Raw genomic sequence first — 25153 nt, 5'->3', positions numbered from 1 at the left:
GTCTCGGTTCCAGTGTAACTGATCATCTCGAAAGATCAACGAAGCATCATTCGCTTGGTCAACCTTTACCTGACCAATGACCTAATACTACACAGACTCACATATTCTAAAAAATGAATGAAAACTTTCGTAGAAACCCGAATTGAAATAGGACATGCTTCTCGAGTCTCGTGTGGATATGTAATGAATTTAGTAGAAGGGGAAAGAAAAGTGATTTAATTGAACCCATGTGAGAGATTACTAAGTTGAGTTAAAAAAAAAAAAGTATTAATGATTCAACATACTTGATTTAAATAATAGATGCCGTTGGTACTCATTTAATTGCAATTAAATGAATGACGAAAGAATATAAGGAAATTTAACGTTGCTGTCATGCGTAATAGATATCTTACATTTACCTGAAAAAGAAGTAGCATGTAGCTTGAGTATTTAAAATACTTAGTAAGTAGTCCCAGTATTGAGATCGGAAAATGCAATCATAGACAATCATGGTCGGACCTATAGTACTTATCTGTATACGGACCATATACACGCATATGGATCCAGTGGGCAGGCTCGTATATACCATTGGGCTTCACTACAAGCTAACACACGGTCATGCTACTAGAAACCACAGAGTGAAAGGACCGTGCATAATATCATGGTGTATGCCTCCGTTCTAATCATAATGAGAAAGTATCCTGATGCACGTCACATACAATATGCATAAGATCTCATAGTTTCAAATCATTGTATAAACTTATGATGCAAATCATAGCTTCATATCCTTTTATGTCATAGTGTTCCTATGAAACGTGCATACATATACTATCATAATATACGTGCCGTGACATATGGTGGTTTATGCATCATATAACATTCATATTGTAACATAACATAAACCGTTACATAACATAACATATACAAATATGACACGTTCGGGGGTTATAAGGTACGTATCATTTATACAACTTTAAACTACTTCTTGAAACTCCTTGTAACGACCCAGATCCACGACTACCAGATATTGTCCTCGCGTTTGCCAGAGGAAGGTTTTCACACCCTTATAAATGGTGTTTTGTTATCCTCCCCAACCAATGTGGGACATCACAATCCACCACCTCTAGGGCCCAACGTCCTCGCTGGCACTCTTTCCTTCCTCCAATCGATGTGGGACCGCCACCAAATCCACCCCCCTTCGGGGCCTAATGTCCTCGCTGACACTCTTTCCTTCCTCTAATTGATGTGGGACCGCCACCAAATCCGCACCCCTTTAGGGCCCAACGTCCTTACTGGCACACCGCCTCGTGTCTACCCCCATTCGGGGAATAGTGAGAAAGCTGACACATCGTCTGGTGTCAGGCTCTGATAACATTTGTAACGGCTCAGATCCACTGCTAGCAAATATTGTGAAAAAATCAATAATATTTTATAAATAAAAATAGAATATAACATAGAACATAATTTCTTAAAATACAAATTTAAATATATAACTTTTGTGCCATAATAAAATTCTCTCCTTAAAACCGGGGTGAAACTGAAAATATATATAAGTTGAGGGGCATTTCTGCAGTCTCTCCCTTCCGGTTTGTTGAATTGAAGATTGGGCGTCCATGTGGCAATGCGCATTGTCTTCTTCGCTCGCTCGCCTCTGTAAACCCTATAAAAGCCTCTGTGAATCATACCCTAGGCAGGCTGCCTTATCTGCCAGCGTCCTCAGTTATCCCTTAGCACAGCGCGCGCGACGGAGAAATGAACACCTCTACCCTCCTCGCTTCTCATTTCTCAACCGGCCGCTGCCCCACCTCCTCTTCTTTTCTCAATCCTCTCCCTCTTCGAACAGCCACAAGCTTCAATCTCTCCAAACGACGTCAATTTAGAGTCTCAATTCCGCGTAGTTCATCGGAGGTTACGGAAGAAACCGTCTCGTCCTCGTCGCCTTCCTCACTTGATATTTTTGGTGGCAAGAAGGAGCTCACTGGGATTCAACCTGTTGTTCGGTTATTATCTCCGCCTTTACGATTAGCGACTTCGGCCATTGTTGTTGCTGGAGCTGTAGCCGCTGGTTATGGGCTAGGGTTGCGGTTTGGTAAGTCCCGTAACGCAGCTTTGGGTGGGGCTGCTGCTCTCGCTGCCGCAAGTGGAGCTGCTGTATATTCCTTAAATTCATGTGTTCCTGATGTTGCGGCTGTTGATTTGCATAACTATGTGGCTGGATTTGATGATCCTGCGAATGTGAAGAAGGAGGAAATAGAAAGCATTGCTGCAAAGTTGGTTTTATTATTTTTCTTGTTTCTATTTCTCTTTTCGTTTGCCTAGTTTCTTACGATTGCACAGACTTGGTGAAAAGACGAGGGTTAATTTGATAGGAAGTTATTGGTTTAAGTACCGGCGGCTTGTTAGCATACGAAGTGCGTAATATACTAACTGCTAATAGTCATCATTATTTAGGAAATCTCGGATAAAAAAATGTCCAAGCTTTTAAGAATTGACATTTTTGTTGCAATAGTAGGTTTTGTTTGTATTGTAATTTTTCTTTTTCACATTGATCTTCAGATATGGAGTAAGCAAGCAAGATGAGGCGTTTAACGCAGAGCTATGTGACTTGTATTGTCGGTGAGTCCCAAATGAACTTCAACTGCATAATCAACTATTGGAATTATCGGTTGTCTACTCAATACATTAGCATTGTAGATTTCAACTTGCCTTTATCCGTCCCCATTGATTTGAGACAACCACTACATTTTTTTTTTTTGTGAACACCTGTTTTAAAAGGTAAATGTTTGCTATGATTTTGCATTTCGTTGCCATAACTTGTAAGAACCCTTTCATGAGAAGTGAGTTAGGAAGAAATTGAAGGATCTTTGAAGCATAGGAGATTTTGGTTGGGTTCTTCAGGGACATCGGTGTTTTGTGTTCAGTTGTATTATCCATATGGGTTTATATAAGACTTGAGCTTTAGTCCACTAGTGAAAGGCATGTACCCTCAACCAAGAGGTTAGAGGTTTGAATCCTCCATATGGGTTTCAATAAATAAGGCTTTCTATGAATTCGAGAGGTTGTCTATCACTCCTTTGACTTTTCTAGGTCATCTCCTTGTAAGCTTCTTTCTTTCATGCAATCAAGTTTATCATTTATATCCTTATAAGAAGAGAAGTGAGATATTTTCTAACCCGTTGTTAGGTCCGAGGTTTCAGATAGTTAATCTTTGTTTATCACCTGCTATGATTTTTCTCCTTGTTTGCACTCAAGGTTTTGTGTTGGAAAATTTGAGTAGGAAGAAACAGAAATATTTATAAGGAGTTGAGAGGACATACATGAGTTGTGGGAGATGGTGTCGGTACTTGGAGTTCCCTAGCTAAAAGTTTCTACGACCTTTCCCCTTTTGGATTCATGCTAATTGAAGTGTGTTTTTGTGAACTTCTATAATTTCATCTTTCTCAACTTTCTCAATACAATTCCTTGACTATCCTAGAAGAAAAAAAAAAAAAAAAAAAAAAAAGAAAAAAAACAAAACCCTGTGCATATTTTTATCTTCTAAGCCTCTGGGAAGTAAGGATTTTCAAGATGATGATGTCAGCACAGTTGTCAGCTTCAATAATCCTTGCATTTTTAGAAGATTCTAATTTCTTTATGCAACGTGTTGCTTTTCACTAACAAAAGAATATGTTCAGATTTGTATCTTCTGTTCTTCCACCGGGAAGTCAAGATCTTAATGGTGATGAGGTTGACACAATTATCAAGTTCAAAAGCGCCTTGGGCATTGATGACCCTGATGCTGCTGGTATGCATATGGAGGTAAGTATTCTACGTTGGTCTTTGCGTCGTGACATGCAGATATGAGCTTTGTGGTTGTTGGTTAAAACTAATTCTGCATGGTTTTAATGAAAATTGATCATTCTCTTGGGTTTCTAGATTGGTAGAAGAATTTTTAGGCAACGACTTGAAACTGGAGATCGTGATGGTGACATAGAACAACGTCGGGTACGTCATTTGTGCTTATTTCCTTAAGCTTATAAATATCAGTTGAGAACATTTTCCGTGGTCTTGAAGAATGGAGCTTGACCATTAAGGGTGATACTCCAGTGCAGGCATTTCAGAAACTTATATATGTATCAACCCTTGTGTTTGGAGAAGCGTCTTCTTTCCTATTACCTTGGAAGCGGGTATTTAAGGTTACTGATTCTCAGGTAAACTTAATTATTTTAATTACAGTTTCCATTTGTTCTTGTTATCTTTAGTTAGATACAATGGTATGCTGTTTAATCAATTTGTTTGCTCAATGCTTGATTGAGCATATCTGATTTGACTAATTGTTTTATAATATTTTGCTCAGGTTGAGATTGCCATCCGCGAAAATGCTGAACGATTGTATATTTCTGAGCTAAAATCAGTTGGAAGAGGTAAACAGTATTTTCATGGATACACATAGGTTCTTATCTCATCAAATCATATGCATTTATTGAAGGGTTTGACTTTGCCTCGGTCTTTGCTTTCTCATAAAAAAAAGTTTCATTTTCTGGGTTACACAAAGGGTTTCTCTTGAAAGTACATTTTCCCTGTTGAGAGATGGTTAAAAGTAACTAAACCGTAGTATCTTATTATAATTTCAACGACATATTTCAGCTAAAAAATTCAGTTTTATCATTTTATATGGGAATAATCAGCTCTTGAGCTTAATGAAACTTGTAAATCTTAATAGTACGAAGTCAATTATCATTGTAAAATGAGTTTTGGCATCCAGATATATTGTGCCCATTTCTATCCTGATCAGTATGTAATTGATGCAATCTTTTTCAGCTTTGAAGCTTAATTAAACTTGTAACTTAATAATACATAAGTCAATTATTATTGTAAAATGACTTCCATCATCCAGATATATTGTGCCCATTTCTATCCTGATCAGTATATAATTGGTGCGATATTTTTAGATGTTAACGCGGAGCAACTCATAAGTCTCAAAGATGCACAGCGTTTGTTTCGACTTTCTGATGAGGTATCTTAACTTTTCATTTCAAGAGCTTTTTGAAAAAGTTCATTATTGTTTCTTCCAACATAATAATTTATTTACTTGCAGATGGCAGATGATTTGTTTAGGGAGCGTACGAGAAAGCTGGCCGAGGAAAATATATCAGTAGCACTGAATATACTCAAGTCCAGAACAAGGGCAGTGTATGGTTACCTTTCCTTCAGTCTACTCTCTGTCAGTTATCAAAGCCAGAAAGTTTTCTGTTAACTTTCATCATAACATTGTACATTAGATTTCTTTTTTATGAAAGTTTCTTTGATGGATCCTCTCTCCCCCCTGTCTTAAAGAAAGAAAATTTCTTATTCACAAGACAAAAAAGGGTATAGAACAGTGGAAGAAGAGAAGGCTTACCTATTAGCTACAAAAAAAAAAAAAAAAAAAAAAAAAAAACTCTCCAATTGATTTGAGTGTCAAAACCTGACAAGTAACAAAATCTTTGGATTGGATAGACTCTCTTAAAACTCCAAAGTCAATTCTATCAATATTTTCTTCAGGATTTGAAAAATTGTCTTTAAAGGTTGGAATATTTCTTTCAGACCAAGGTAGTTCAAGCATCTGTACTCAACCACCACCAACAATCTCTAATTTCCGAAAAAATGTTTTCTGGTCCTTGTAGATGAAAGTAGTGTTTCATTTTTGATATTTATAGTTCTATGACTTTATGTACGTATTTTTGGTTCTTTACTTCATTCATTTGTCTTCTGTGTAACTGATAATAACTTTCGGTTTCCAGCAGGGGAGTCATAGAAGTTGTGGAAGAGCTTGATAAGCTACTGGAGTTCAACAGTTTGCTTATTTCATTAAAGAACCATCCAGATGCCAATCGCTTTGCTCCTGGAGTTGGTCCAATTTCTCTTATGGGTAGGTTTTAAGTTCCATATTTTCATTTCTAATTTTGTGGATGAATCACATATGAATTGCTTTTATGCATCATTTGGGTTAGGTGGAGAGTATGATGGTGACCGGAAGATTGATGATTTGAAGCTTCTGTATCGAGCATATGTTACAGATTCTTTATCTGATGGCCGCATGGAAGAAGATAAGGTCAATTTTATGATTACCAAACACATGCTGTTGACTTAACTTTTATTTTATTGAAGAAATGAACATGCTAAAATAGGGGAGGAGTGATTGGCATTTACATTTAAACCCAAGCTAGGGAGTTGAAAAAATGCTAATCAACTAGCCAGAATAAATAAAGGTGCCAATTGAAAAATTCTTTAATATTGTATCTTTCTGAGATGCAATAAACGCCAATTCTAGGAGACCTCTCCACTTCCGCTTGTCCTATAGGATTAACTATTTGCACTCTTAAAGACACTTGTGATAGATGGAAGGTGGCCCGAGGAAAGAGTAGATACCCAGGAAGTGTGTGGCGAGAGGTGAATTTTGTAGCGAGTTATCCCTCTCAAATAAGGAGTGTAAAGCTATTTCATTTTTTGAAAGAAGGGATTTTTACCATGAAAGGTTTGAGCCTGGATATAGAATTTCACATTTCCAAGGACTCATAAGTTATTCGTGGCCATGGGTGCTGGCTATAGTGGATCGGGAAACCTGAAAGACTAGCAACTGAAATATGGACTTTTCATTGATTGAGCTTGAAGGAAAATCTCCTGGTCTTTTGAGAGGTCTGCGTTGCTCCAAAACAACTAGCTTGGCCTATTATTAATAAAAATAAAAACAATAATGATAATATAGTCCTATGCACAGTTGGACTCAATACCATTGTTTCAACTGCTTTAGTTACCCAATGATTTCTAGTTCTTCTTTGAGGCTTAAGCATTCTCTAAATATAATTGTTTTTACTTCAGAGCCTAAGATGTCAGATTTTGTACCTGTTTTTTAATTTTTTAATTTATGTTAAATTGTTAACGCATATTGTTGAATTTCCATTAGTCAGTCTTTGAAGACTGCTATGCCTTTTTACTGTTATGAAATTGGCAGCCTTGTTGGTTTATAAGCTATCATCAAAACACATGTTTTTTTAAAGGGTTTATAAGCTATTATCATTGCATCGTTTGAGATTACACTTTCTTCATGGTAATTCTTCACTCTTTGTATACCAGAAGCGGTGTATGTTATTATAATTTAGGTTTGTGTTAGGCTATCGTTTATCTTATTGTTTCATTTTTTCCCTTGATATGAGTTAACGAAAATTCTATTAAAGAATTTGTGGATTAGGCATCCTCTTAAAACAAAAAAATTATTGATTGTCTCAAGAAATAATTTCACTGAATAAAAGCAGGCTAACGTTGAACGGTTGAAGCAAAATTTTATGTGAAGTTGACATCTGCAATGCTCCCGAGCTTAAAATTATGATTAACCGTATTCATTTGGCTAATGATTGTTACAAACATTTTCTCGAGAAGCCACCTTTGAGTCCGATGCAATGCTTGTCCATTTCTATTTTGGTAGTTGATTGTTACTAATCTCTTTTCTCTCCAATAAAATGATAGTAAACATTCTTCTTCTTCTTTTTTTCCTCAGCTTGCTGCCTTGAATCAGTTGAGAAATATATTTGGTCTAGGCAAGCGAGAAGCTGAAAACATTACACTTGACGTTACCTCAAAGGTTTATCGCAAACGTCTTGCACAGTCTGTAAGTAGTGGCGATTTGGAGATGGCAGATAGTAAAGCAGCCTTTCTCCAAAATCTCTGCGAGGAGCTTCACTTTAATCCACTGAAGGCCAGTGAGATTCATGAAGGTATGCTATCTAGCTGATTGCACCGTTTGTTGGATCTGGCTCCCTATGTTAGTTCTGTGCTGGCAACAATCAATTTCCGTTTTGAGCTTTCAAATATTCATGCAGCCAGTTATGACATCTTTATCCATCTTTGTATGTGCCAATATACAAGTCAACCTACCATTTTCACGATTATTTCTGAATCACCTGTTATGTTATGCAGAGATTTATCGTCAAAAGCTTCAGCAATGTGTGGCTGATGGAGAGCTGAGTGATGAGGATGTATCTGCATTACTGAAGCTAAGGGTTATGCTTTGCATACCTCAACAAACTGTCGAAGCGGCACATACAGATATTTGTGGTTCCTTGTTTGAAAAGGTAATGATATTTTAGCATCTCATTTTGTTGTCTATTATGCCTAGTACCTTGGTGTCTAACAGTTCATTTTCACTTGTTAAGTTCCTGGTTATGGGTTTTCTATTAAGGCGTTGGACTTGTTTTTTTTCTATAATTTGACACACTATCCGCTTGAACTTCCAGCTCTATCGTGTCAAGACTAATATTCCTAATTCTTCTCAGGTTGTAAAGGAGGCCATTGCTGCAGGTGTTGATGGTTATGACGCAGATATAAAGAAATCTGTGAGGAAGGCAGCTCATGGCTTGCGCTTGACAAGGGAGGCTGCCATGTCGATAGCAAGCAAAGCAGTGAGTAATCATCTTATAGTGTGTTATTTCAATTACTTGTGATAAAATTTTGTTGCACTCACCTTAATTCCCTTTTTACCACCCATGAAGGTTCGGAAAATTTTCATGAACTACGTAAAGCGAGCTCGTGCGATTGGAAATCGTACTGAATCTGCAAAAGAACTTAAGAAGATGATTGCTTTCAATACGTTAGTTGTAACAGAATTGGTGGCTGATATAAAAGGGGAATCTTCTGATGCCCCGCCGGAAGATCCTATCAAAGAGGAACAGGAACAGGAACAGCTTGACGATGAGGATGAGGAATGGGAATCACTTCAGAGTTTGAGGAAAATAAGACCAAACAAAGACCTTTCTGCGAAATTGGGGAAATCTGGTCAGACAGAGATAACTTTGAAGGATGACCTGCCTGAAAGAGAACGAACTGACCTTTACAAGACATATTTGCATTTTTGTTTGACCGGCGAAGTCGTCAGAATTCCGTTCGGTGCTCAGATTACGACAAAGAAGGACGATTCTGAATATGTCTTTCTAAATCAGCTTGGTAACATTTTGGGTTTAACCACTAAGGAGACTGTTGAAGTACATAGGAGCATAGCTGAGCAGGCCTTCCAGCAACAAGCTGAAGTAATTTTGGCTGATGGTCAACTTACAAAGGCTAGGGTAGAACAGCTTAATGAGTTGCAGAAGCAAGTTGGCTTGCCTTCTGAATATGCCAATAAGATCATCAAGAACATAACAACAACGAAAATGGCTGCTGCCATTGAAACCGCTGTTGGTCAAGGGCGACTCAACATTAAGCAGGTTAGAGAACTCAAGGAAGCAAATGTTGATTTAGATAGCATGATATCAGAGCGATTGCGAGAGACCCTCTTCAAAAAGACCGTCGATGACATCTTCTCGTCTGGCACTGGCGAGTTCGATGAAGAAGAGGTCTATGAGAAAATCCCATCGGACCTCAACATTAATGCTGAGAAGGCAAAGGGTGTCGTACACGAGCTGGCAGAAAGCAGGCTATCAAACTCATTAATTCAGGCTGTGGCACTGTTGAGGCAGAGAAACCGTCAGGGGGTGGTAAGATATGTTTCATTTTAATGATTTCTCCATTGTAGGGTAACTAGAATTGACCCGATGCCAGATATCAGTGATTCTAAGTGTCCTATGGCGTTTTTATTTTCCAGATATCATCTCTCAATGATCTTCTCGCATGTGACAAAGCCGTTCCATCGAAACCTTTATCCTGGGACGTGCCTGAAGAACTCGCTGATCTGTTCTCTGTATACGTGAACAGTGAAGCGGCACCCGAAAAGGTGTCCCGTTTGCAATATTTGCTGGGCATAGATGACTCTACCGCAGATGCTATCCGAGAGATGGGAGATAGATTACAACCTCTTGGTGCGGAGGAGGAAAACTTTGTGTTCTGATTTTGTTGCAATTGATAATAAAACAGGCACACCCTGGGGATAGGAAGTGAAGTTTGGCCTTGGTGGGGCTAATTTTTGTTTTCATAAGTTTCCTAGTTTGAAGGACGAGAGGCAACATTATTTGATAGATTGAGATATATAATTTGGTGTGATGATTGTAGCCACATATTTGGTTAATAACTGTACTGCCACCGCCCATTTTGCTCTCATTTCTAGGGAAAGTCCACCAGAGGAGATAGGAAATGTCTCCTATATTAGTTCTCATTTTCATGATTTTTTTTTTGTTTCTTTGTATTTTTTTTTTGTTTATTTTCATGGGGATCGAGTAGGGATTTTCTATCGAGAATTTGCTGATCGGATTCTAGAAGATTTTTTTTTTCATTTTAAAAGATTTTCTTAAAGGTAATTTTCATTATTTTGGTATTTAATAATATTGTAAATATCTTATGATTTTCGATATAACTTATAAACATTTAAAATTTTAATATTATAGCATAGTTTTCAACACTTTGTTTAGCTTCATTTAATCGATATGAAATTACTTTGTATTTCTTCTTCTTTTATTTATTTATTTAAAAATAAAATTTTTGTTTTGATGGGCTTCTCGGAACAATGCCTCAACTTTCAATCTAGTCTCTGGTGTTATTCATTTGAACCTTGCCCTTAACTTTAAGGCTAACGTCATTTTAAAGTGCTTTTCTTTGGCTAGCCTTTCGGTAAAATACTTGTTTGTTGTTTGGGTCAGTATAACGTGGTCTTGTCTTTCAGCCATGTAAGTCTCATGAATAAAGCCCAAGCTGCGAAGCTGCTCGACTGTAAAGGAGAGGGTCGAGGATCCCAAAATTAGAATTTTTTATTTGAAAGTTCCTCGAAACTCGGCCGTGGATCTTTTAAGTCACTATTATCTTTAAGCTCTCATTACCCTCATTGAAATTGAGTAGTCTGGTGTTGATTATTCTATGGGAGGGGAGAGGGGCAGTTTACATGATTGATATTGAAAATTAGAGAGGGAATTGTGTTGACATAATGATAGCAGAGGACTGATGATTAGAAAGTTCTTGAGGCCATTACAGACGGCCTTCCACTTAGACGACCTTACCACTCTTTAACATCAAACTAAGAGTTGTATGAATCTTTGAGACCCTCGCCGTTCGCCCTCCATCATTGCATTTGAAAACTCTACACACTTCCAAACTTCATAATTCAAACCCAATTGGAAGATTCTTAAGTTTGGGGGATTACCAAAACAACATGAATTTCAATACCTCCTTACAAGTCTTACCATTTACCAATGCTATATTATTCAATTAAAATTAGCATTCGTTATTTGACTAACTATAAGATTCCGAATGCATTTTGTTCACATCTCCTCCGATTTTCATTTAACTTGTGGAACTAAAGGTCGCAAGGACCCACCCCTAATGGGAAGGGAATAGAGAGAGATTTCTTTTCGTTAGACAAACGGGTTAGGATGAAGATTGTATTTCCCCTCCCTATTCCTACTCAAATCCCACTCCGTCCCACCTCACCTTTTATTTATAAAAAAAAAAAAAACTCACATAGAACTCGACCCCAAATTTTTCACTGAAAATCCCATTTCAATTCTTATAAAAATAAATGAAATTTTTTACGGAGACGAAGAGTCTTCTAGCTCGGTGGAGATCGACACACACCCATTAATCTATCTTACTTAAAAAGTTGATCCAATTCAATAATGTGCCAAACATCAACATCCTCTTCTCCAAAGTGTTCAATATTCAAATCACTATTCAATGGATTTTTCAAAATTTAACTTTAAAAAAAAAAAAAAAAAAAAAATAATGATTCGGTACACCCACCCACATCTATAGTGGGTTTACGCTTATGAAATCCATTCTTTTCTGGTTTTTTTTTGTTTTTTTTTGGGTCTTTTTTCACAAATTTTCAACCTTTGAAGCTGACCTTCTAAAAAGGTAAGCAGCCAGTTGCAAGCAGCTACCTCCTTCTTGGGCTCTCTCTCTCTCTCTCTCTCTCTATATATATATATGTTCTTGGTTTTAGATAGCAACATTCCTCACAAAATTTTCGAGTTTCTCTAAGTTTGTTGGGACAATGGACTCGATGGGGAGAAATTTGTGGTGTCTTTTCGTGTTTGTTTCGTTGATACCTTTCAACTTTGGCAGTTTATCTGCAAACTTTTACGAGAGCTCATGCCCCAAGCTACTCTCCACCGTCCGACGTGAAGTCGTGAAAGCAGTGGCCAAAGAGTATCGAATGGGGGCTTCATTGCTTCGTCTTCATTTTCACGACTGCTTTGTTAATGCACGTCTCTTTTAAATTCACCCCTTTTTAGTTCTTTAGTTTACTATGGTTTTTTTTCGTTCCTCCTATTTGTTCGTTATTGAATTTTCTAACCGACAAAAATTTAGTAGTGGATAACAAAAAATACTTAGTATTATCGTGTGAGATCCCATGTCGGTTGGAGAGAGGAACAAAACATTCTTATAAGGGTGTGGAAACCTCTCACTGGTAGACGTGTTTCAAAACTTTGAGGGGAAGTTCAAAAGGGCAAGCCCAAAAAGGACAGTATTTGACAATGGTGGGCTTAAGTTGTTACAAATGGTATCAGAGCTAGACGCTGGATGGTGTACTAGCGAGGACGTTGGCCCCCAAGGGGGTGGATTGTGAGATCCCATATTGGAGAGGTGAACAAAGCATTCCTTATAAGAGTGTGGAAACCTCTCCGTAAACGTGTTTCAAAACCTTGAGGGGAAATCAGAAAGAAAAAGTCCAAAGATGACAATATCTGCTACTTGTGGGCTTAAGCTGTTACAAATGGTATCAGAGCCAGATATTGGGCGGTGTGCCAGTGAGGACGGTGGCCCCAAGGGAGTAGATTGTAAGATCCCACATCGGTGGTTGGAGAGGAAACCTCTCCCTAATAAACGCGTAGAACAATATATGCTAGCGGTAGGCTTAAACCGCTACCTATCCAAATCTTTAAATACATGCATGCATGCCCACGTGAACTCAGATCTACGTTTGAGAGTTACAACCATAAACATAATGGCTCTAACTCGTCGTTTTCACGAGTGATGAAATGATATAACGAATAGTATACGTACATGCAGGGATGTGACGCGTCGGTGCTGCTAGACGACACGTCGAACTTCACCGGAGAAAAGACAGCAATCCCAAATAAAGATTCGTTGAGAGGGTTTGAAGTGATCGACGGGATAAAAACGCTGGTGGAGGCGAGCTGCCCTTCAGTGGTTTCATGTGCTGATATTCTGTCGATTGCAGCCAGGGACTCAGTGGTTGCTGTAAGATTTCCTTTCATTTCTTGAGCTGAACACCATTTGGGTATGTAGGTTTTGAGCTTTTGTGCTTAATTTTCAGCTCGGTGGGCCGTCGTGGGTGGTGGCACTTGGGAGGAGAGACGCCACCACCGCCAGCTTCGACCGCGCAAACAATGACCTTCCTTCTCCCTTCCTCGACCTCCCTGATCTCGTCTCCGCCTTCTCCAACAAAGGCTTCGATACCAAAGAATTAGTCGCTCTTTCAGGTACTATACTGACCTACTGTTGTAAGTTGTCATGAAAATGTATTGTCATATCTCTCTGTTCATAATCCATTTGGTTCGTGTTCTTATTTATTTTGGTTCATAACTCTCATTCCTTTAAACCCTTTTGGTTCATATTCTTACTTATTTGGTTCATGTACGGAAATTAGTATTACTATGCCTATATAAAGTAAATGGTCCTCTAACATTGTTTTGAGGTATGAAATCATTGTCAGTTGAAAGATTTTGTAGCGTGAGAGTTTGAGAGATACACTTGTAAACACTTTGGTTATAATAACTAGCTACCAGTCGGGGATGTAGGAAAATTTCTCTCCGGACCACGTAAATATCTGTGGGTGTGACAACAATTGGGTATCACAGCATTTTTAACTGTAGGATTGGGATACTAAGTGTTTATGGGTCGGCTAAAATGGTTGGTTTGTTTGTTGATGAATGATTGGATTAGGATCGCATACAATAGGGCAAGCGAGGTGCTCGATGTTCCGAGTAAGGGCTCATAACGAAACGACTATCGATTCAGACTTCGCAGCTTCTTTAAGATCAAACTGCCCTTTCTCCGGCGACGACGACAAGCTTTCGTCTTTAGACGTCCGCACGCCTTCCTCCTTCGACACGGCTTATTTCAAGAATTTGATACAAAACAAAGGTCTTCTTCATTCCGATCAAGCCCTCTTCAACAATGGCTCCGCCGACTCTCATGTCACCTCTTACTCCTCCAACCCCTCTGCTTTCTTCTCCGACTTCGCCGCCGCCATGGTTAAGATGTCTAATCTCAGCCCGCTCACTGGAACCGACGGCGAGATTCGTTCCGACTGCCGGAAGATCAATGCCTGAATTGAATCTCCAACAGTAACACACAAAGGCTTTAACTGAATTACCTATATATGCTGCTTTTAATGAGTGGCGACCAACGGTAAAAACTACTTTTTAGGTTTGTTTGTTTGTTACTCCAATAATTTGGTTATCGAGTAATCTTTGTTCTGTTTTTTTCTTTCTTTTGCATGTTTGTTTTGGATTATCATTATTAATAAAATGAATATATCTCTAAATCTTATCAGAATCTTTGAAATTCCCGACATTTCGTTATAGATATTTTAAAAAAACGGTATTTAAAAATGTCTATTTAACCTGTGAGGTCGGGACGCTGTAGAGACCCACTCGAAACGGTGTGAAAAGTTCCAATTTAAATGAAGAATGAGGACAGAATGGAGAGAAATTTCTTCTCGTTAGCTAAACAGGGTAAGGGACGGAAATTATATTCCTCGTCTCAATCTTCACCCAGCTCTGCTGTGTATGTATATATATACTTAGTAAGTAAATAAATATTAAGTTTTAATATTGAAATTTGAGTTTTCGTTGAATTTATTATTATTTTTTTAAAAAACATTTATAAAAGATAGAAAAAATTTACCACGGGAAGTCCCCGGTCAGTTTCCAGCAAAAATAAATGAAAAATTTTAAGGAACAAAAGATGAAATAGGAGGCGGGAATAGAGACAAGGAACGCTTCCCTGTCCTCGTACAGCCCCGTGGACATCTCTAACAAAGACGATATTGAGATTTTTTATCGGAACGTGATTGGTTTTTAAGATCGTTTCCGATTTTGAGCCTCTTACTAGTTAGTTCTGACAAATCCCCAAACAACATAATTTGTTGGAACGAAACCCGAACATAAAAGACTCTTTATTTTATTTAAATTTCATAAACTTAAATTAAAATTAAATGATAAATATGATAATTATTAGATAAAAAAAGAATAATTATAAAATTATAAAATTTCATGAACTTGCCGAACCGGAAAGAAGAAGAGTCAAAGAGAACAACGTTGGTGGGACACGATTGACACTCATGGTCATTACAACTTTGCCTATATTTCGATATCACTCTCGCTTGAAAATGTCAAAACTATCGCTCTCAACAAGTTGAAGGAGACACGAGCCCCTCGTTTAATGCAGTTTTGCCACCGAACAACAGTTCTCAGTTATTTCAACTAAGTGGGATGAACCATCTTTCTCTAATGAAGTATGCTAAAGTTATGACATCTTGACCTAAATCTTGATACGCTAATCATTTATTAAAATCTAATGACGTATATTTTAAACCAGACGTTGCTTAACTTAAATTTAACTCGATCATGCTCAGACATTAATAGTCTATCGTAAATATAGATTTTCGATCAATTTCACTACTCGAAAACTTGACCAATATGAGTTTTGCTTGACTCATATTCTTGACGTGTTTTCCTTTTTTTTTTTATATGGAATTTTAAGCAGTCTTGTAGCTAAAATAACCCAGTTCACCTTAATTAATGGGCATTAATGTGCCTCAACTTCGACCCAGAAGTGTTCATTGGCCATAGACTTGGCCACCGAGCACAAGTTGGACTCGACCTTTTCTTTCTTTGAATATGGTAAGTTGATATTTAACGGTACTAGAAAAATTGATTGATAGTTGAGACAAAAGAGAATTGGAATTGATCTAGAACATAATGATACGGGTAAGAGGATGATGGGTATCACGGTCGTACATTGATGGTCACAATTTACTCTCTCCGTAATAATCACATTCGCCCCACACTAAAATTGAAATCTTAAAATTTTTATCGGACTTTAAAAAATTCGATAACCCGAGCCCAACTCTTATGATTTGTGTTGTACCATAAATTTATTTGGACTGGATTGAGTTCAAATAAATAAAAATTTTATAGATTAAGTCCGTCCATAAATTCTCCTAAAACTAGATTTAGTTGAACGAACGACCTAAATTTATTGTTAAATTTAAATATTTTTTATACGATATAATTATATATATATATATATATATATTATTTAATTTCACAACTTTTTTTTGATTGTTTATTCTTTTTTAAAAATAAGATTAATAAAAGTTAATATATATATATATTACTAACTAACATATTTTACTTTTATTTAAAACAAAAATTTAAACAAACGATAGAAAAAAATTCAAATCAACCTAAAATTGACGTTGTATTTAGTTGAAAAAATTTATAAGTCGAGTAATTGTGTTGGGGCAAATCGGGTCTAAAAAAGTCCCTACCGAACCCATGAATACTCATATTAATAATTATTAGATAAAAATACGAGATACTTTTACATCTCTCGTACATTTAACTCTGCAAAATTATCGGTTTTCTTGTGTCACCGTCCTCTTTCCCTTTTTTATTTTTTTATTTTTAAGATTTAGAGAGTAAAGACGTAATTAAGATCGAAAAATTAACGAGTATATATCAATTATGCAACGACTCTCCCACAAAGTCTCCTTGGTCTAGTCTTGGTATAATTGTAACATCGTGCCATCTCTCTCGCTACAATGACATTGTTTAACCAAATGTTGTGGACGACTAGTTCATACTTTTACATTGCTACAAACCCATCAAAATCATACCTTTCACAACGTCACCCACATATTTCTGTATGACCTGATATTATCTAATTTAAAATTAATTATTTACGATAATATTTTTGTTTCCATTCAAAAGACTTCAGAGCAATATAGATTTTGTCAATCAGCTATAATATAAATTATTTCTTTTTTATATTTGATATTTTAATAACGATAACTACGAGAGTCTTATAAAATGATGAGTCGTTATAGATTATTATCGTCGTTTAGTTTACCCTTGACCCATTCTAAGTCATTTGGATATCAATCTTTATCACTAGTAATTATCCATAAACTATTATTTAATTACAAAATACAAAAATATTATGAGATGACAGCTACTTCGTTCATCAGTTTAATTTTTAATTTTTTTTTTTTGATAGTTGAGAGAGTATTATTAAAACTTTTAAAAATTTGATATATTTTTTTTAGACAAAATATAAAATTTAATGATATTTTTATTAATTTAAACGTTTGGAATGATACTCGATAATTATAAAAAAAAACAAATTTAGAGCTCAAAATATACGTCTCGATACCATATTTCCACGTAGTCAAAACTTCAGTTATATGCACAAAAGGAGTAGCAAATACGATTTTTGATGTTGATTGAAGATAACTTAACCCTATTTTCTTCAAGTAGCTATCAACCATCCCGATCTAGAATTTTCGTTGAAGAACGCTTCAACGATGGGTCCAAAACTTTATGTTATTAAGTCAAAATTTTGGTCCTAAACCTTTAGATCTTGTATTTAATATGTTATTGAATTCAAAAGTTTTTACTTTTAATTTTATATTTAATAATTTTAAAATTTTAAAATATAATTAAGTATTAAATTAAAATGGTAAATTATTAGATATAAAATTAAAAATTAATGACAAATTAAATTTGTTTAACAAAAGTAGAAATAAATGTTAATATAAATATAAAAGAAGAATGAAATTGAAATAACAATATATATATTCTTTATTTTTATGTGATTAATCATTTTAAAAAAATAATATACTAAAACTAAAAAATAATTTTATTTAGGTTAAATTAAAAAAATAATTCAAAATACCCTTAAAATTTAAAAAAAAAAAAAAAAAAAAAAACTAAAATCTAATAATACTTTATTTAAAAAATATATTCTTCAATTTTTAAAAGTTTTATTATTAAAAAATTTCAAAAATATCTTTATTTTTTTAAAAATTTTTAAAGCTAACATTAATTCTCTTAAAAAAAATTTAAAAAGTTCCATGAGAGTATTCTTTATTATTATTATTTTTTAAATTTAAAGATATTAATGAAAAAATTGAAAGTTCAAAAATATTTTAAAAATAAATTAATAATTTTTTTTAATTTAAAGTTTAAAGATATTTTTATTAATTTAACCTTTTATTTATTTTCATTTCTAATATTATTTATTTTTACTTCCGATATAAATACTTTACAAAATAATATGATTTTAGTTGACATAAAACTCTAAATTATTTAAGTTAAAAGAACAAAAAAAAAAGTTAATATCTTTTTAATAATAAAATAATAAATTTGCAAATAAAAAAAAATGTTCAGTTAAAAAAAAAAAAAAAAAAAAAAAAAAAAAAATATATATATATATATATATATATATATATATATATATATATATATATAGCTGCATAGGCCTTGTCTGATAATTATAGACAAGATGAATATTATAATATTCGCGGCCTTGCTTTTCACGGCGGTTTCCGGCACGGCAGCCGCCGGCAGCTCCTCCTCTCATCTCTCCAAAAAGTTCTACCACACCAGCTGTCCTAACCTCTTCCCCATCGTCAAATCCATCCTTAAACGTCAAATCTCAAAGGAACGACGCATCGGAGCTTCTCTCCTCCGTCTCCACTTCCACGACTGTTTCGTCAACGTAAGTTCGTTTTCACTCTCTCCACATATATTATCAAACTTTTGTTCATAACCCGATTGCCCGCTTAAGCTTTTGAGTTGAGTAATGATTATCAGGGATGCGATGCATCGGTATTGCTAGACGATCACGGGTCATTCGTAGGCGAGCAAAATGCAAATCCCAACAAAAACTCGCTTAGAAGTTTCAATGTGATCGATAAAATCAAGTCTAGAGTTGAGAAGTCGTGTCCTGGCGTAGTGTCGTGTGCTGATATCTTGACTATTGCTGCTCGGGATTCCGTTGCATTGGTATGTTCTTTCAAGTCTTGTCGAGTTGAGTTAGTGTTAATTATTGTTATGATTATACAGCTTGGAGGGCCGTTTTGGAATGTTAAACTTGGACGAAGAGATTCGAAAATAGCAAGCTTTTCTGATGCCAATAGCGGATTGCTTCCTTCACCAAACTCCAATCTCTCCGTTCTAATCTCTACGTTTAAAAAACAAGGCCTTTCTACCACCGACATGGTTGCCCTCTCAGGTTGCTCTCTTTTCTAAATAAATAAAAATTCATTAGTTTTAAAAAGAGTATTATTAAAATATTTTAAACATGTTACAGGAGGTCACACTATTGGACTAGCGAGATGCAGTCAATTCAAAACCCGCATATACAAGAAGAGCAATATCGACGCTGGATTTGCAAAGAAGAGACAGCGACAGTGTCCCAAAGAACAACGCATAGGTATCGACAATCTTGCTCCATTCGACATCCAAACGCCCATGATTTTCGACAACAAATACTTCGACAACCTTATTAAGAAGAAAGGTCTGCTACATTCCGACCAGGTGCTGTTTTCTGGCGGCTCCACTGACTCTCTAGTTAAAAAGTACAGCCGAGACAGTGAGGCCTTCAATCGAGACTTCGTTCGAGCCATGATTAAGATGGCTCACATCCAACCCCTCACTGGGTCCAACGACGAGATTAGAAAAGTCTGCGGAAGACCCAATTGAAATCGCTCTCCACTCTCATTTCCTGATTAATATATGATCCATCGTGTTCCTGTTCCTGTTCGTATTTTCTTTTATGTGACAGATGTGTTTTTTTAATATCGTTCAATAAATGAAATAATATTTTGTTTCGACCGTTGTTACATACATGTCACGTGTAATTTAAATATCTAAGTTTTTAAGAAAATATCTCAAACATTTTAAAAGTCAAACTAACGTATAAAAAAATGAATTTTCAACTATACCAATCCTAGGTTGACCATTCGACGCTCGGGAAATTTTCAACTCTCTCACCCTTTTTGCCTCATAAACCGAACTATTCGCCCCGTCACCCCTTTTGCTCTCCTTCTTAATGCTATTCTTTTCCTAGGTACCTTTCGAATCATCGTCTTGGAATAAATAGAGTAAAATGGATTGATATTTGAAATAACGTTGATCGAGCTCCTGACAAGGTTACTAATTTTAGTAACCGATGCATTGAATATTAATAACGTTGATCCACATGAAACTCAACGAACTCTTGAAATACGAAGCTAATCGAGGAAAGCTTAGGGCAAGAGACAAATCAATCATGTATTAATTGACTAATACAATTTGGGTCGGATTAATAGAAAAACGTCGACTTGATGATGCAAAGTCGAGAGGAACCGAGCGTATTTTTCAACGAAAAAAGTAAAACATCGTTAAAACGAGAATATGTGCACGTATGCATTTTTTCTTTAGAAAAAACAAGAACATTGTGAACAACATGAAGCTCTTCTCATTAAGAGAGAGTAAACTACAACAACTCATACATTACATTAATCTCTGTATATAACAACACCATGAAATGATATCACATTTCATTTAGAACAATGCTTGGAGAATACCTTCACCAACTTTGGATAGCAATAGCATCCTTTATCACTCGATCCTCCGCCACGTCCAAAGAACAAAGTCGAAACAGGCGAGTCGAAATTCTCCTCTTCCTCTTCTTCGTCCTCGTGCTCGTTCTCGTCCACTCTCGAATCAAACGACAATCTCCTCGGGCTTCTTCCTCTCTCTCCTTCAGAGCTTGTCAGTGTCGTAGACGAAGTCGTCGACGACGACGACGAGCCGGGAGAGAGCGGATGGAGAGGAGCCTTATTCATAGAAAGCTTCTTGAAAACCGAGGTGAGGAAATTGGCTCGAGAGGAATGTGGATTGGTGTTATATTTATGCTTGGAGGGTGTGTGTGAGGGTGAGGAGAAATAGGATGGTGGGGGTGTGAGAGGTGAAAGGAGTGAGCCATGGTCCCTGAAATTGGCCTTGGGAGTGCCTGGCTCGGACTCCCATATGAATGGCACTGTGGCTGATACTCCTGTGTGGTAATCTTCATCCACTGTTAATATATCATCCCTTGTTTTGAGGCTTTTAAGCCTCATTTTCCCAAATTTGCCACCAAAATCCCCTGAATTTGTTGACATTGTTCTTGATTTTGAAGCGATGATGATCTGCAACTTCAAATGTTTGTCATTTGTAGCATAATATTTAGACGATCAAAGGAGAAAGAGGTAAAAAGAAGAGATTTTGAGGTGAACCCATGTGAGAAAATGTACCTGTTTCTAATGGGTAGTCGTCAAAAATGGAAAGAAATCATTGTGGAGCTGCCATTGTTGTTGTTGGTTGAGTATCCATTTAAGCCATTGATATTGCAGAGGGTAGCTGAGAATTGTTCAATAATGCTATTATTGCCTTTGCCTTGTTTTTGGGGGGAAAGAGTAATGGCATGATTGAACCATCCGTGGCTAAATATGATGATTGGTTTTCTACCACTAATGTTGATGACAGTACGAGGAAAAAAGGTTTGTTTTTTTTGTGGTTTTCCTGTTTTCCTGTCTTGTTGGGAGATGAAGTTTTAGTGGACGAAGATTGGATCGGATCGGATTGGATCGGGTATGAGCCTTGTTTTCTACGGGAAAGTTTGTTTGAAGAGAAAAGTTGACTGGTAAAAGAATGAAAAACTATACACCGGTTGTGAGGGGTTTGTAATTGTCACACTAGGTTCGATACTTGTATTAAATTTAAGTGTAGCAATGGTTTACTGTCTCGAGATTGAAGAAGAGTATTTTTATGACCCATTTAAGATTTTTCATCCATTTAGATTAAAAATGGACTAAACTAGGATCACACGAGTTGTGGGCACATAGACCGATCAAAGTAGTTGGGTTCTTCTTCAATATTGGTATGTATTGACGGTTTTTTTTTTTTATATTCCTTCTTTAATTAGGTTAAAAATGGACAAAACTAGGATCACACGAGTTGTGGGTACACAAAGCCAATCACGGCCCAGTTCTCCTCGTCTCTTGTTTTCTTGGTAGTCCGGTTCTTCTTCAATATTGATTCGACATTGTCACATGTTGACATTTCTTCTAGGTTAAAAAGGATCACACGAGTTGTGAGCCCACAAAGTCGATCAGGGTCCAATTCTTCTCTTTTTTCTCAGTAGTCCGGTTCTTCTTAAAAGAATGAAAAACTATACACCGGTTATGAGGGGTTTGTAATTGTCACATTAGCTCCGTTACTTGTATTAAATTTAAGTGTAACAATGGTTTACTTTCTCGAGATTGAAGAAGGGTATTTTTATGACCCATTTAAGATTTTTCATCCATTCCTTTATGAATTAGATTAAAAACGAACTAAACTAGGATCACACGAGTTGTGGGCACACAGACCGATCAGAGCCCAATTCTCCTCTTCTCTTTTTTGGTAGTCGGGTTCTTCAATATTGGTTCGATGTTGGCAAATTAGGTTAAAAATGGACCGAATTAGGATCACACGAGTTGTGGACACAAAGCCGATCAGGGCTCGATTCTCCTCGTCTCTTGTTTTCTTGGTAGTCCGGTTCTTCTTCAATATTGATTCGACATTGTCACGTGTTGACATTTCTTCTAGGTTAACAAGGATCACGCGAGTTGTGAGCCCACAAAGCCAATCAGGGCCCAATTCTCCTCTTTTTCACAGTAGTCCGGTTCTTCTTCAATATTGGTTCGATATTGTCTTTTTTTGGTCTTATTTCCCGGACCCAATAATTTAAGCCATAGTTTGGTATGTGAAATATATGCAATAAAGCTCACATATCTATTGTGAGTTATAATTCCAAGCAGAATCCAAATCCATCCATTTGTTCTACAATTGGATAAACGTAGGAGAATTGGTCATTTCAGTAGATGATGTTAAATTCCTCCTTCTATCAGGTTGTTGTTGCTGCAAGTTCATACCAATACCTTCTAGTCGGTCTTCCTCGTCTTCGATGATCATTTCGGCCCCAGACATACCTGCAACGATATAAGATGGAGAACACGGAGGAGACTCGAGTTCTTTACCACATCCATGTAGGTCATAAGACATATCTGCATCATTATAAGGAGTACATGAATGAGGCGACACTCGTTCATTGCCCTTGAGTTCTTTTTCGCAAACATGCAGTTCATTAAGTATTCCATGTGTACCTGCTGTCTGGTAATCCATCGACTTTCGAGGAATTTCGACTTTCGACTTTCATCGATCCATATACTTGGAAATGACACATTTCTTCAAGTTCTTTGTTTTCAAGCTCACCTTGATCTCCTTGACAATAGCATGGAAGCTCATTGATGAGAGAAACTTGGACCTTCATATGCTCGGGCAAACTCGGGCAACTGGCCGCGTTCTTCATGTACTTTGTCGAGATTTAGTTTACAGTGACATTCAAACTGCACAGATCAAGGAAGAAAAGTGAATAGGGAGATTGACAGACAAAGGAAACTAAATTAGTTACGTATTGTTGTCAGTCTCACGGTTTTAAAACGAGTTTATTAGGGAGAGGTTTCCACACCCTTATAAGAAATGATTCGTTCCCCTCTCCAACCAATATGGGATCTCACAATCCACCCTCCTTGAGGGCCCAACATCCTTGGTGGCACGTCACCTGGTATATGGCTGTAACACCATTTGTAACAGGTCAAGCCCACCGCTAGTAGATATTGCCCGCTTTGGCCCGTTACGTATCGCCGTCAATCTCACGATTTTAAAACGCTTCTACTAGAGAGAGGTTTCCACACCAGTAATGATTCGTTCCATTCTCCAACCATCGTGGGATCTCACATTTACTTCAATAACAAAGCTTCCAACAATTTCGACAGATTTATATACGTTTGTTCATACCTACACCAAGCTGGAAGTGTGAGCATTGTGTATGCAAGTTTAACTTTGTTGGCAACGCCAGAGAGAGATTTGAAAGTTGCAGCAACAGTTCTTACAGCCAACGACTCATTCGGATGCTGCCAGGCCCATTCAAACTGCATCCATACTTAGAACATCAAATTCTAGCATTGCTGGAAAGTTAGTCAAGACAGAAATCCTAGCATGGTTTGGTAATCTGTATGCCAAAAATCCCTAAAATGTTTATCCTAGAAGGCAATCGAGATATATAAAAAGATGTATAGCTCAAAGCCTGGAAATGTAACCTGAAGAGCAGAGACTTGAGTGGGAAAGCCATAGATGCACAACATCATCTCCCATGGTCTCTTCCTCTTAGTTCGCCACGCACCGCATCTAATTTCACCATTGCTGCCTGATACTGCGTTTAGGGTTCACTGTGAATCTGAAATTCAATATAAACAGTAATCCATCAGTTCACTGCAGATTGATTTACGCATTTCCTATATTTCCTGATGTTTTCCCTCAATCAATTTATGCAGAAAGCGAGAGAGGAACAGATTCAAAGATCGTAAAACAATTTTCAGTATCGGGGAGTAGAGGAACAGATTCAAAGATCGTAAAACAATTTTCAGTATCGGGGAGTAGAGGAACAGATTCAAAGATCGTAAAACAATTTTCAGTATCGGGGAGTAGAGGAACAGATTCAAAGATCGTAAAACAATTTTCAGTATCGGGGAGTAGAGGAACAGATTCAAAGATCGTAAAACAATTTTCAGTATCGGGGAGTAGAGGAACAGATTCGAGTATCCAGAGATCAATGTATGCAGAGAGCGAGAAATTTGCAGATTCAAAGATCGTAAAACAATTTCCAGTATCGGAGTAGAGGAACAGATTCGAGCATCCAGAGATCAATTTATGCAGAGAGCGAGAGATTTGCAGATTCAAAGATCGTAAAACAATTTCGAGTATCGGAGTAGAGGAACAGATTCGAGCATCAAGAAATCGTGAAAATGGAGGATTTCAAGCCATTATTTCATAGAGAAGCAGAAAATTTGATTGAGAAGAAGGAAAGGATTCGAACCCGATATAGGTATGGCCTTTGAAACGAGGGCAGACAGAGGCCAAGAGATAGCATGAAAAGAAGCCAATCGATTCGTTGCCGCTTCCTTCATCTTCATCGTCTTCCTTCTCCTCCTCCTCTGCAACCGCCGTAGCTTCAGAGATCTCCGGTTTCTCTTTCCGCTTCCTCGTCTCTCTCTCTGGAAGAAGAAAATCTGCTCAAATAATACAATTAGACGGTTGGCGCACAACTTGAAAGGGAATTTATTAGCTTATATAAA

The 25153-nt window shown here is 36.8% G+C and overlaps 4 protein-coding genes and 1 pseudogene across 5 annotated transcripts; 3 read left to right on the top strand and 2 right to left on the bottom strand.

The window, feature by feature from the left end:
- The first annotated feature begins 1583 nt into the window (after nt 1–1583).
- TIC110 (translocon at the inner envelope membrane of chloroplasts 110) lies at nt 1584–10081 on the top strand. The gene is made up of 15 exons (XM_023668009.2): nt 1584–2249; nt 2536–2595; nt 3654–3777; nt 3895–3963; nt 4071–4169; nt 4316–4382; nt 4911–4975; nt 5057–5151; nt 5742–5869; nt 5952–6052; nt 7496–7712; nt 7915–8069; nt 8271–8396; nt 8487–9467; nt 9575–10081. The coding sequence occupies exons 1-15, from the start codon at nt 1732–1734 to the stop codon at nt 9815–9817; spliced, it is 3048 nt and encodes a 1015-aa protein (XP_023523777.2). The 5' UTR covers nt 1584–1731; the 3' UTR covers nt 9818–10081.
- A 1785-nt stretch (nt 10082–11866) lies between these two features.
- Nucleotides 11867–14387, top strand: LOC111787915 (cationic peroxidase 1-like). Its single transcript, XM_023668010.2, has 4 exons — nt 11867–12118; nt 12928–13119; nt 13196–13361; nt 13825–14387. The coding sequence occupies exons 1-4, from the start codon at nt 11909–11911 to the stop codon at nt 14211–14213; spliced, it is 957 nt and encodes a 318-aa protein (XP_023523778.2). The 5' UTR covers nt 11867–11908; the 3' UTR covers nt 14214–14387.
- Nucleotides 14388–18446: 4059 nt separating this feature from the next.
- On the top strand, nt 18447–19801 carry LOC111789030 (peroxidase P7-like). The gene is made up of 4 exons (XM_023669645.2): nt 18447–18669; nt 18765–18956; nt 19017–19185; nt 19264–19801. Exons 1-4 carry the CDS (start codon nt 18454–18456, stop codon nt 19653–19655), a joined length of 969 nt encoding a protein of 322 aa, XP_023525413.2. The 5' UTR covers nt 18447–18453; the 3' UTR covers nt 19656–19801.
- A 455-nt stretch (nt 19802–20256) lies between these two features.
- On the bottom strand, nt 20257–21289 carry LOC147793716 (uncharacterized). The gene is made up of 2 exons (XM_087121760.1): nt 21230–21289; nt 20257–21124 (listed from the first exon to the last, which is right to left on the bottom strand). The coding sequence occupies exon 2, from the start codon at nt 21095–21097 to the stop codon at nt 20495–20497; it is 603 nt and encodes a 200-aa protein (XP_086977886.1). The 5' UTR covers nt 21098–21124; nt 21230–21289; the 3' UTR covers nt 20257–20494.
- Nucleotides 21290–22732: 1443 nt separating this feature from the next.
- On the bottom strand, nt 22733–25091 carry LOC111789200 (uncharacterized; annotated as a pseudogene). Its single transcript, XR_015420057.1, has 4 exons — nt 24895–25091; nt 24119–24255; nt 23817–23950; nt 22733–23365 (listed from the first exon to the last, which is right to left on the bottom strand). The product of XR_015420057.1 is annotated as an uncharacterized LOC111789200 (transcript).
- Nucleotides 25092–25153: the final 62 nt, after the last annotated feature.

The sequence above is a fragment of the Cucurbita pepo genome, chromosome 2 (assembly GCF_057944985.1).
Source record: "Cucurbita pepo subsp. pepo isolate OVF chromosome 2, ASM5794498v1, whole genome shotgun sequence".
In the NCBI taxonomy this organism is placed as follows: domain Eukaryota; kingdom Viridiplantae; phylum Streptophyta; class Magnoliopsida; order Cucurbitales; family Cucurbitaceae; genus Cucurbita; species Cucurbita pepo.
The sequence above is the reverse complement of the archived record's forward strand: the minus strand, read 5'-3'. Positions and strand labels throughout refer to the sequence as shown.